This window comes from Motacilla alba, chromosome 18, assembly GCF_015832195.1.
Source record: "Motacilla alba alba isolate MOTALB_02 chromosome 18, Motacilla_alba_V1.0_pri, whole genome shotgun sequence".
NCBI lineage: Eukaryota > Metazoa > Chordata > Aves > Passeriformes > Motacillidae > Motacilla > Motacilla alba.
The window spans coordinates 11909164-11922241 of NC_052033.1; the positions used below are offsets into that span (position 1 = coordinate 11909164).

General features: G+C 44.2%; 1 protein-coding gene across 1 annotated transcript in view; it reads left to right on the plus strand.

Annotated features, from left to right (window-relative positions):
- ASPSCR1 (ASPSCR1 tether for SLC2A4, UBX domain containing) overlaps positions 1-13078 on the plus strand; it is a 35183-nt gene that overhangs the window by 16698 nt on the left and 5407 nt on the right. Inside the window, exons 8-12 of the mRNA XM_038157059.1 lie at positions 956-1095; positions 2469-2550; positions 3379-3445; positions 4182-4244; positions 4534-4586. Of these exons, the coding sequence (XP_038012987.1) occupies positions 956-1095; positions 2469-2550; positions 3379-3445; positions 4182-4244; positions 4534-4586 (405 nt within the window). The remainder of the gene's footprint in view (positions 1-955; positions 1096-2468; positions 2551-3378; positions 3446-4181; positions 4245-4533; positions 4587-13078) is intronic.

Sequence of the window (13078 nt, forward strand, 5' to 3'; positions counted from 1 at the left end):
ATTCACAGAGCCTGTGGCATTGTTAAGCTGGCAGCCGACTAGGAAGAAATGCTGGATTAACTACCAAAATTTTTGTTCCTGTGAGCCTCTTCAGCCACGAGCTGTGTCCTCCCTGCATCTCCTGTAGCCTTCAGTATGCTGTTCTCTGTTTGCAAGCTTTGTTCCTTTAAACAGTTTTGGAATTTAAAAAGTTTGACTTGTTTGAGATCCAGGAGGTGTAACTGCCTCTCGACTGCTTGACTCGGGTCGTGGTTTGTATTCACACAGGCACAGCTGCTGCTTTGGGCAAAAGAGAGAGTAGCCGGCACATAGCCTTTCCTGGGGAGGGATCCATTAAAGTCCTGCTGCCTAGAGATGGCAAATGCTCTTGATCTCAGTGGCTGGGGCTCCAGTTTGGGTTTTTTAGGAGATCGTGGGTATCGGCTTGTTTTGGTTTGGCTTTTTCATAACTGCAGCCACAGCTGTAGGCTAGGCCCAGTTGCTCTGGGAGGTTTGCCATCATGACACCCAGCTCTGGAGGCTGGGGGAGCAGGCAGCTCTCTGTGCCCTGCTGGGCAGGTGAGAAGGGTGTCTGTCTGCAGCTTGGAGTGCCTGCTCTCAGCTCTGGTGTGTAGGGAAGGTGGCCAGTAAATGTTTTAAGTACCTTTATTGCAGCTGGTGCCTAGAGAGAACTGCTCTCCTGCAGCTGTGTGCTCTGGTTGCAGCAAAGACTAATCTCTCACTCTGTAAGTGCAAACAAAATTGAGTTTCAGTGTTTAAGGGATCTTTCTGCAAATGAGAAACCAGGGTAAAATTTTGAAAAGTGTGCCATGAAACCCTGCAGTGGTTTAGCTCAGAGAGCTGAACAGGTCAAAAGACAGTTTGTAAATACTGTCCTTGTACTCTTTTTCAGGGATCTTATAAGATAAGCAGAGCAATGCATTTAAAACTAATTTGAGCTCATTTTTTTCTGTAGCTTGTAGAACGTGAGCCCCTTATATGTCACCTAGACCTACTGGAACAACTTCCTGATGGCCCAGAAGAGCTTCCTGATGAGTTTTTTGAAGTCACAGTGGATGATGTACGGAAGCGTTTGGCACAGCTGCAGAATGAGAGGCAAGTTCCCTTCCTGCTGTGGGTGAGATTTGCTGTGTCCTGTTGTTGAGCAGAGTGACAGTGATCGACAGAGCTTGTTTGATTTTTGGCCAGTCAGAAACACCTTATCTTCTACGTAACAGAATTAACCTTTTATTAGACCTCATCAGAAAGACCAACTTAGCCACAAGTCAAGACCTCAGCATCTTTGGAAGAGGCATACACACACACACACACACACACACACACACACACACACACACACACACACACACACACATATGGAAGTTCTGGGAAGCTGACTAACAGTGTATTGCACTGTTCAGGTAGCTTGCTTTCAAATATTCATGATTTTACTTCATCAGACTTCAGTTCCGTAAAAAATCAGATGAAGATAAACTGCCCTTCCTGTCACAGCACCATTTTGCTGTCTGTATGTTCCTTGAAGAAATTAAATTCATGAATGTATTTAGTTTCAAGGGGGTCAAAGCATTCCTTTAAACATTGCAATAACTCTCCAGGACTGTGAAACAGTCTCCTTTATGCTATAGCCAAGTCCAAGTTGAACTTTTTACTTAGAGTTGATTTTTTTCCCACAGGCCACTGAGTACACAGAATATGGCCTGAAAATTGCTCTGCTGTTTGTGGGTCTGGAGTATTTAGTGGTACAAATTGAGAGTCATTTGGTTGGGGATTACTGGAATACAGGCCCCCCAAAAAGACCCAATTTCCAAATTTGCTGACGCTTTCCCCTTACAGCCAGGGATAAAAATAAAGGCAAGTTACACATCAGTTACTCAGATACAAAGAAAATGTACTAAAGCTGAGCATGGGATCTGTTGGGTCTAAGTTAGTTTCTTTGCTTATGGGAAAATATGTAATTATTTTCTTACATTTATTGTTTCCTCTTAAATACAAGTAGACTTTTATTTTGTACCCGCTATTTATTTTAATAGCCATCTACAATGCCAGTTCTTGAATGATCTGAAACTTTTCATTTTTTTCCCTGTTGCTAATTAATACTTATTAATTTTTTGTGCTGGCATTGTTTTTCAAGTTCAGTAGCTTTTTCCCCTGTGGAGTAATCATGTCCAACCCTAGTCTCTGGTTTATTGGATTAATAAGTCCACCTCTTCTTGAGTAGTCTAAGCAGACTTTCCTGTCCTCTTAGGATCTTTTCTTGCATCTGCTGTCATGAACTTGTACAATAAAAGTAATTTTATATAGTATTGTTGCTGATGCTCAGTAGTTTCAGGAGGTAGGGAAAATACTGTGAGAGATGCATTGAGCAGTTGAGCAGTTCTCATCAGCCCTGCTTGGGTCTTCTGCTCGTTTAATAAAGTGAAAATACATTGTAAAATTACAGACAACTTGCCTTCTTTCCATGTCTGTAGGAAACGCCTGGAAGAAGCTCCACTGATGACAAAGTCCTTGAGGGAGTCCCAGCTGAAGGAGAAGTTGGAGCGTTACCCCAAGGTAGGATTTGTTAGTTTTCCAGTCTCTCTGGCTAGCCCAGACTTGGGGATCAAGTACCTTGGGGTTCAGTTGTGATCAACAGGCCCTTAAGCTAGTTAGAGGGAGATTTTTCAAATTCCCATCCCTATTAATTGTTTCTGGGACTTGCATAACAGTTGTGCCATGTGAAAACAGCTGTACTGTAATATGGTAAGGTGTCACTGGTTGAGTGACAGGCAGTAGAGTTGCTTCTGTTCTGTTCAGATGTCTCAAAGCCTTTCTGTTGTGCACACATCAGTCTGTATGACTGAGCCTTCCTGCCGGCTCTCTGTAGACAGTTTGTTGGAAACTCATTGAAAGTTAAGTGATTCAATGTTACAAGTTGGGTTTATTTTACTCTGTAGCTCTGATCCTTGTGCAGTTTCCACGCCAGGTGCTTTCTGACCAAGCTGGAGGTACAAAGGTCGGAGGTATGGCAGGAGGATTCCTGCTGCTGTGGACACATTAGGATACCAGTAAACTGTCTGCACCTGTCCACGAGGGTCTGTCTTTGTTGTTGGTGCATCATTTAGCACAGGGAGCTCCTACTCTCTGAGCAAGTGCTGCTGCATTTTCCATCATAGTGCTTTGACAGATGAGCTCCTGTGCCCCTCTGAAAGCCAGACAGCCCCTGTTCCCTGAGCAGCTGCACAGCACTGTTAGCCAGGTTGCTCTTCTGTCCCTGTAAATACCTCAGATCCCCCCATTAAAGAAAACCAACAAATAAACAACTCAGAGATTGTAAGCCAGGGGCAGGTGTTACAGAGCAGTGCTGAGCTGCTGTCCTGACGGGCGTTGTCTCTGCTTTAGGTGGTGCTGAGAGTTCGTTTTCCAGACCGCCACGTTCTGCAGGGCTGCTTCCATCCCACGGAGACTGGTAAGAACAATCCCACCATGACAGGAGAGAGTGTGTCTGAACGGGTCACGCTGTTGCCTGGCAAAGTAAAGCTGTTCTGAAAAAGCAGCAGAAGGTGGTTACACTGTCATTGTAGGGCCCTGAATGGACTCAGAAGGGACTTGGGGCTAGTTAAGTTAGCTAAGGGCTACTTGGTGGAGATGGCAAAATACTTGTCCTTGTGTGGTCAGGAAGCTGTCCCACTCGCTATCCCCTTGTTTGTGTCTAAATGATGTGTTACTGGGATGCATTTGGAGACATCCTCTGACTTAGTGTGTAAAATGTTTTTCACCCCCTTCCCCAATCCAAAACCTACCCAAAAAAGCAGGAAGGAGAAAAAAAGGAAACTTCAGCAACTCTACTAAGAGAGGATGTACCTTTATGGTTCTCTCAGTTCACAATCAGACCATGCACCAAGTAGCTCTTACTGTTATTACTGGAGATCCTCTTGCTCTCAGCTGTCAGCCATGGTTACCTGCACAAACTTTTTTGGTAATTTTGTAGGCATCATTAGATTTTTCCAAGGGACCAGCACATCAAAGTGATTTGTTTTGTTTGTTCTTTTACAAGAAATTTGTGAGAGCAACTGTGTACTTCGGAGTAAAAGGCAGTCTCCATGCCTTCTAGAGGGCATTTCTGCTGTTCTAAGTTAGTCTTCTTGCCCAACATTTGAAGGACCAAGTGTAATTTAGCAAACCTTTCTCTCCTTTTTCCGCAGTTGGCATTTTGAGAGACTTTGTAAGAAGCCACCTTGCCGATGCAGAGTTGCCATTTTACTTGTGTGAGTGCTGTTGGTAATATTGGCCTTACTTTATAAAGCCTGTTTCCAGCTGTGGGATGTTGATGCCTGAGAGATGACCTGGAAGGGAATGCCTTCCCTAAAACACAGCTTCACAGTGCAAAGAAGGGGTAACCCGCTCCCTTAGCCATGTTATGCTTCTGTCTAAGAAGCAGCCTCTGTGGGCATATGGATGTGTCACCCCTTCAGAGAGCAGGGATGCCTCCCATACCTATGTTTGATGTTTTGGTTGCTAGGTGGTCCTGTTTTATAACTTGTTTTTTAACTTCAGTTGTTGCACCTCCCAGAATCATCTTGAACGATGAAAGTCTGACGCTGTTTGAGGTAAGGACTCACACATGGGCTCTGATTCTCTGTGGTTTGTGCTCCCCTTAACCCTGCCTCAGGCTTTAGTTACTTTTAGAAGAAGCTGGGTGATGCTGAAGGCTTCTGCTCAGCCAAGGCTAGTGGAACCAGGTGTTTTGGAGCACCAGCTCTTCACCAGAAGAGGTCCACCTTGTGCAGCAATAGGCAGAGGCACACTGGGGGCAGGGATGGGGATTCACATTGTTTGGTACACACACTGCAGTTAACCTGGAATGTTATTGTGAGAGCTGAGCTCAGCTGAGTGTGCTTTATCTGTAGCTGGACTAGGGCAGAAAGAAATGAGACTCAGTGTGAACAGGGAACAGTTTTCAATTGCTACAATGGGAGCTAGAGGCCATATTAGACAAAAATCTGACTTCTTTGAAATCACTATGTGAGAGTCAATGTGCACTGAGGGATTTGCATTCTCTTCTGTAATTTTTCTCTGAAAACACTGAAATACAGGTTTTCAAATTCAGATTTCTGGTGATTTTGTGCAAGTCAGATAAGGTGGTCTTGATGTCCCTGGCCAGAGACTATTGGCTGTGTAGATCACACATCTACAGTAGGAGTGATCGAGTGGTTTTGCCAGTGATTTTGCCCCAAACTCACACTGTTTAAAATGTTCTGTCATTCAGAACTGCATGGACCATTCCAGACTGATGCACTAGAGATCCTTCAGAGTAAAGGCTCACGCAGCAGCAGTGAGAATTCTTGTTTGATGCCCCTGAGGGAGCAGAAAGGCTGGGCTGGGGAGAGGGATAGAGAAAGGGACTTTTCAGGCAGCATGGTGAATTAGGTAGTGATTAGCATGCCTTGGAAGTTGTTTGTAATGGAGTTTTCCAAGTTCCACAGCTTGCTGACCGGGCCATATGGAAGAAATACACATGCAGATGCTTTTAGATGATTGAATATTCAGACCTGTATCTGCCTCCTGTTGATCCTCTGATGCTGGTTCCGGTCTCCCTTGTTAACCTTGGTCTGTTTTCTAAAATGTTTTAAATCCTCTACTTACCTCTGTTTACTCCTTGCCTGCCTCCCCCATCCTGCAGTACTGTTCTTTTATTTTCTCTCTCTCAGTGCACATCTCATGTTTCTTTGGATGTCTCCTGAAACATGACTTTTTCAGTAAAACACCACAGGAATAATTACATCTCGTTGTCTTTGAAATAAGAAACCTTTTGGCAGGAATTTTGTTTAATTTGCTGTGTTAAAGCCTTTGTTCTGTACCTGGCACCATTACTGGTGCTTGTTATACGTGTGGCAATTTCCCCGTTTCCTAGTTGTGACATTTACTGTGAAATTCATTCTTGGTGGCAGCTCCCTGAGACATGAACACATGTTAAATTAGTGCTCTTTGAAGACTTGGAGGTGCCTTACAGCCCAGTCTTAGGGACTCCATTAGAAATCACAACTTTGTGAGGAACCTGGTCAGTTTTAGTGTCAGACGTGTCCCGTCTGCAGTGGCGTTCCGTGGATTGTAGTGCTTGCTGTGGCACATGGCAAAGGTGCAAAGCCTTGAGTTTGATACAGACCTGGGACTGCCCAAGATGCTATGCTCAAAAGTGGAAAATTCTTTGCAAATGGACTGTTTTAAGGAAAATATTTTTTCTCATTTCTCATATCCTCTCTGTCACCATGAAAGAGGAATAACGTCCAACTAAGATAAAGGGTGTCAAATCCAAACCTGATTTAAGATGCATTTTTATTTATGCCACATGTAATCACACCATAGTAAAATTAAACTAGTGGTGATGTTGAGAATTTGGGTGTAATTAAAGTAAAATGGAGTTTTCAAGCACAATCTTAACTATACAGAATGTGTACAATTACTTGCCAAATGTGGAAAGCAAGTAAAATCTCATCCTTGAATATTTCTTAGGGATTGTAACATGACATTACAAAGGGATTACTATCACATTAGTTAACAGTTGCATGACTTTGCATTTTTGGCTTACCCAGCTAGCTCTACGTAGACAAATGTGATGATGTGCAGGGAAAATAATTTGAGCTTTATACGCAGCTCAGTGAGCTCTTGCATTGATCATTATGGCTTTGCAGCAAAGTCTTAAGGTGGTGAAATCATCAGCTCATGATTGAATAGCAGTCAAATAGAAAACAACTTCCTTCCAAAAGCAAAGTATTCAGGACAAAATAGAGAACATAGCTGTGTATGGACCAGGGTTTGTCTGAACAGCATCCAGATCTGGTGTCACATCTTCAAAAGGAACTAGTGACAATGCAGAGAAGGGGAATGAGGTTCATCAGAGATCTGCAATGTCTCCTGTCCAAAGAAAGACTGAATAGGTTAGGACTTGCCAGTCTGTAAAAGCTGTGACTGGAAAGGGAATAATGTACCAAGGAGAAGCTGGAATGCTTTGAGTTCTTGAGTATGAGTGAGTGGCGTCAATTGAGGCAAACAGGAGCTAGAATAGATGGAAGAAGGTGGTTGTTGGTGTGTCAGAAAACTGAGGTGTAGAATTCCTTGTCACAGGGTGCCATATACTGATTTGAAAGAAATTTGGACAAGTTCAAGGAAGATATTTAGTAAGTGTATCTTAATATATAGAAACTTTTTCAGGAAACTTCTAAACTGAAAACCATTGCTAGCTAATCACTTATAAGCAAGGATACTTGTTTCTGTTCATCTGGTTTTTGTTCCCTGTTAGGGTGCTGGCTGGATTGGGTACTGGTTCTTCTGTCCTTGGGAGAGCTGTGTTCAGTGCCAGTGGCTGTGTAGCCTGTGTCCCTTGCTGAGGGCCCTTCAGCCCTTTCAGGTCACGGTCTGTTATGGCAGGAATGATTCTGTGTGTTTATAAACATTTTACTTGGATGAAGCATCAAACATGAAAGAAACAATTCCTGAGGAGAACTTGTCATGCTTTTCTGGTTACCCAAACTGCTGTCAAAGACCACAGAACTCTGACCTGTGAGGATGGTGCCGTATCCCTGTTTGGCCTGGCTGGTTGTGGGAGAAGCTTTGCTGCTGTTAACCAATGTAAATCCTTACTCCTCTTTAACTTTCACCATGTTAGTGCAGGCCCCATGCCATAATTTTCCTGCTTGGGTAAGTTTTCCCTTCTGCTGGGGTCTTGGTGCCTGGGAGAAAGGGGCTGAAGGGCCTTTCTGCTCTGGACAGAGACAGGTGTGGAAATCACTGCAGCTTTGTGTCCCTGCCTGCCGTGTTGTTGTTGGATGCCGTGTTTGGAGGCGTCTGTTCCCAAGGAGGCTGCACTGCCTGAGCCTCGGGGCTCTCAGTAGAAATAAGAATGAAGGAGGTAATCTTTGTGGGGCTGGGGTAGGAGGGGCAGCGCCAGGGGTGGGACCTGCTCACTGCTTCTCACATGAGGTTGTGGCCTTCCAAACTGAGAAATCTTCATTCTGGGAAGAGGTTTGTGTGGGCCAAGGGTCCCCACTGGCTGCGAAACTGAGTGCTGTAAAGCAGGCTGCAGTGCCTGACTGTGCCTGGATGGGGCTAGGCTCTGTGCAGGGGGGTTGTAGAGACCTTTTCCTTTTCATTTTTTCATTAATCTTGTGGTCCATGGAAAGGAAACATCTTGTACTTTAGTCAGAGCTCCCCTTCTGTTCCGTGATCGGGAAGGAGGGAGGTTAAAGGACAAAGCTGCTCTGTAAAGATAGGAGAGAGCTGTTAAGGTACTTTGTAAAATAATGTGCCTTTGGCGCTGGGGATAGAGGAGCTTTTGCTCTGAGGTGACCTGGCAGCACGCAGCACCCCTGTAGTGAGAAAGCTTGTTCTGGAATAACAGTGTTGTGGTGCATAGGGTGTGACTGTGGCTGAAGTGCTATGGAGTATGCAGTTCTTCCAGACATCCTAGGAAAAAGAGAGCTTGGGTAAAGTAACAGTACAACTAATTGCTCAGGTTTTTTGATGTATCTTTTTTGGGTTTGGAGGATGTGTGAAAGGTTCAGGAAGAAATTTGTCTTTAGCAGTAATACCTCTCTTTAAGGGTTCAGGTTGTATCATGCAGCTGCCAAAATTCACCACTTTTGCCCCAAATGCTGCATGTCAGTCGTGGTAGCTGTGGCCTCTTGGGATGCTTGGCTCTTGATGTGCTCCCCTTGCAGAGGTGCCTGCACATAACCTGACTCTTGATTTTTCCAAAGCAGGTACTACCATGGTGTATCTAGCCATTCTGGATATTTTCCCAACATTTAATTCTCATGTTATCCCAAGTCCTAAGTTAGCAGTAGGTTATCCTCCACTCTAAAGACTATATTGGTGTTATTGGTAAGGAAAAATGGATGGTGTCTGAGGCAGTAATGTGGGCACATTTGAGCATCCAAATATTTATAAATGACTGAAATTTGTGCTGAAGCCAATAGCAGAAGTGACTGCAGATGGTGGAATACCATATTACCAATACTTCTGCTCTTTCCACCCTCTCCCTCCATTCAAGCTGACAAGTTTGGCACCACATTCATTACATTTGATCACTTACAATGAAGGGAGAACCTTTACGCTGCTAGCAAAACCAGGAAAAAAGACAACTGTTGTTGACTTGTTTGCCAAGATACTTGGAATGAAAGAACTGTCTGAAGTGAATGCTCCCAAATCTTTGTGTATTTACAGTATAGTGAACACACAAATTGGCAGCAGTGTGGAGTTTTTGGAACCCATAAAGACTTCAAGGCATTGCTTTGATTTTTTGTTGTTGCTGTTTTTGCTGGCGGCCTTCTCCTCATGTCCCTTGAAGTGTTTTATAATGTTCTGCTCTCCAGAGCTGATGAACCACAGGCTTCCCTGTTGTAGCACTTGGCTTTGGGTTCCTTGTAGCTCCAGTGGCTTGTTTGTGTTTTTTCTAGGCTGTCTGAGCTTTTCAGTGTTGCTTCTTAGCTTCTTTCTCCTCCCAGAAACAGGCAGTTTTGTAGTGCATTTCTGGGGTGGATTAGTGGAAAAAATCATTGATTGCTGTGTTAATACTAGGAAAGATTTAGCAGAAAGTAGGAGTACCAGTCACTGGAAAAGTCGAGGCAGCAGAGAGGGCAGGAGGCCATCCTCTGTCTGCAGAGGAGCTAAGGGAATCCACAGGCTTCCACATAAGTACTTAGGTCTTCTAGTCAGATCTTAGAGTGCACTGAGTATTTCCTCTGTCACATACCATGAGGCAGAAATCCAGATGAGCTGTTTGTTCCTTTCTTTGTCTCTGGTTGTCTTTCCATATCCTATTTATTAATGCCAGTTTGGGCAGTATGTCTGGCGTGCTTGTTCAGTGACCCTGCCTATGACTCGGGCAGTACGAAGCCTTTTCCTTTGGCAAGAGTCTGAATGCAATTTCAGAAAAAATTACTTCATCAGAGGCATTTCCTGTGGCAGGCCTTGTGGTTATTGCACTCACTGGCAAAGAAAATTGCAATTAATACTGAAATTTATCCAGTACAGAGGATGGCATTCACCTAAAAGTCTTTGTCTTCTCCATCCAGGATTTTATCATCTGACTGCATTCAGTAGCAATCTCACCTTCTCTTTGTGGTGAGGTGTGTTACTTAGGCTCACAGAGACTGTCCATGCTTGCCTCATGATGCTGGCTCCCAGGACAGCTGGGTTCTTCAGTCCAGTGAGAGGCTCCTTGCACAACTGAATTTGAAGTGGAAATCCTGCCCAAAACGTTCACTGCTACTGTCAGTTTTGAAGGCCAGATCTTTCTGATCTCAGCTATCAAGGCCTCAGTGAATGCTCTTTGTGCTTGGATGCCTTCACAAGAAGCCTTCTCAAAACAGTGTTTTTAAATCTTATCTTTGCCTTGTGAATTTTAAAGGTCCCTTGCCCTAGCTGGATCAGATCTCCTCCCTGCTGGCCACAGAATATCCATCTCTTCTGGCAGTTGAAGCCCACATTGGGCAGCTTTGTTCTCAGGTTATAAAGTTGAACCGCTTGATCTGCCTCTTTCACCATGGCTGTGGTGTTTATTTCTGTCTCAGCAATGCTGTGCAGTCTTGCTGGAGAAACTTTTGATCCGCCGGCCTTCCAGTTGACTTTTCCAAGAGCTAGTTTATGTGTTTGGGGTGTGTGTACTATGCAGTATTTCATGTTGGTAGCTTGGGTTTCTCCTTCCATGCGCGTGTTCCTTTGAAGTGCTTATGTTCTTATTCATCTTCCTAACATCAGTCCGACAGCAGACCTGTGGCACTCTGATCTTCTCAGATTGTGTAACGGAAAGAATGCTGCTCCTTCTGGCAGCTGCAAGTTCCCTTCAGCAGCAGCCTCTGCCTGGTCTGGCAGCACTGCTGTCAGGGAAGAGAACAGCTTCCCGAGAATAATGTGCATCATCTGCAGTGCTCTGTTCTAGGAATTTTTTGCATATGTATGTCTGAGAAACAGGAAGTATTGAGGTGTTATTTGGGGAGGGTTCTGCCTGTAATATTTTCTGTGTTCTAGAGAACAAGTTACTAGAACATGCAGTAAAACAAAGCAGGAACGTCTCTCTGCTATATCACAGCTGGATTCAGCAGGGGCTGTTGTGAAGTGGATACTTTTATCGTGGAATGTGAGATGCAGCAGCCCCAGTGCCACTCCTCAGCCAGGCTGCCGTGCTGTCACAGAGCACGCTCACCACGGCGCTGCCCGAGTGGCTGTTGGCTGTCTCGGGGTGAAACCGGAGTTCCTCAGCTCTGCAGTTTCCGACTAATGGGGCTTTATGGGTAACAGGCTGGTCTTCAGAGCTCTGAAACAGAAAGTGTTCGTTTAAACTTCTGCAACTGTAACCAAGCAGATGCATGAAGCTGTGTTACATCTTTTTAAAATCTGAGGAGATATAAAAAAGCAAGTATCATTTAGAATGAGATTTATTAAATGAGAAGGGTAATAAGCAGGACATTGACTTCCTTTCCTCCTTGCTTCTGTGACTTTCTAATTCCTTCAGAAGGAAGCTGTCCTGTGATTATGATCTTGGATGGGGCTCTTGAGACTTGCATGCTTACTTCTCATTGCTGCTGCTGCCATCCTGTGTGACCTTGAGTAAGTTATCTCTTTAGGTCTCAGTTTTTCATCTGTATAAAAAAGAAAAGCCCCAAAAAACAGAAAAAAAACCAGGAAACCCACAAAAATAAAAACAACCCCCAGACTCGAAGTATTTTTATTTACATTGCTTCTATATAGTTGCACAATGGAACACCATTTTCAGTTGGATTTCTAGGTATTGGTGCAGTAAATCCGACTGTATGTTGTAAATACATTTTGGACAGTGTGATATGAACATTGTGGCTCAATAGAGAAGTAGCATCTATTTTCCCAGTCAGAATGGCAGGGTTTTTTTTGGCTGGAAATCAAAGCAGCAAGGAGGAGAAATGCTGGGTGTTGGAGTGTAGAAACTGGCTGTTGGCTCAGCCCTGTTGTAGTAATTCTTTGCATATAAGTGAGTGGAGCTTTTTGAGTTACTTGTTTTGAACATCCTTTGATTCTTTTGGTCAACCTGACGGGGACCTAAGAGTTCTCAAAATCTGTTCTGATTCACAGATGTTCTTGCAGGAACCCTGTGCAGTGAAGAACTTCAGAGTTGTTCTAGAAATGTTGTCAGATGCATTAGAACAGCTGACTTGAGGACACAGTTTCCAGGTGATGGTCTGCCCACTGTTTGATCATTACATTTGTAGGTGTGTTAGAGAATGCTGAAGGCTTTGACTTTGGGCTCCTGTGTTTTCATGGACACAATCTACTAAAACCTTCTCATCTTTACGCCAAGACAGTCCTTGGACAGTGGGATCATTCTACTGGCCTGCTTTTATTTTTTTCATGTGAAAATGCTGCTGATTTAAATACTTTGGATTACAAAAAAACTCTGGGACAGTGACTGGCTAGAGAATTCCCAGGTGAGGTGTAGCTGGCTGCCTTCTGTGCTGCACCCTCAGGGAGTGCTGGGATTGGGGTGGTACCTGACAATTCCACACAAAGAAAGCTAGACCAGCGGTTCTGTGCATGAGCCAGTAGTCTGTTTGAACTGGAGAAAAAAACCTTATGGGATGGAGGTTTGGAAAGAGGGGACTCCATGTTTGCTGACCCCTAGGAAAGGATAGGGATGCAGGGAAAGGAGCCATGGGAAGGAGATTGCATTCTGTGTACTGCAGGGCTGCTGTCTAGCCCCTTTAAGTTTCTTTCAATTAAGATTTTGAACTGAAACATTCGAACTGATGTTCTGCCAGCAGTAGGAATGGTTGTGAACGTGGATCCTGAAGCTGTGAACCATGGTTATTTGACGACCTGTGAGGAAATAGGGTAGAGGTTTATATTGGGGCACAGTCTGTGTATATGTTTGTTTGTTGAGTGAGTCTGTCTAGCTCTTGGTCTGTATTTCTCACTCTCTTTCTCTCTTTGTGCCTCACACAGGCCCTGCCATGAATTTTCTCTGACCCCTTGGGGCCATTCCCACATAAGGCTTTGATGTGTGTGCCCAGAGCTTGATTGACAAGGAAGTTTCAGTGGCAGCAGCAGGGAAACGAAGAGAAAAGGGCAGGGC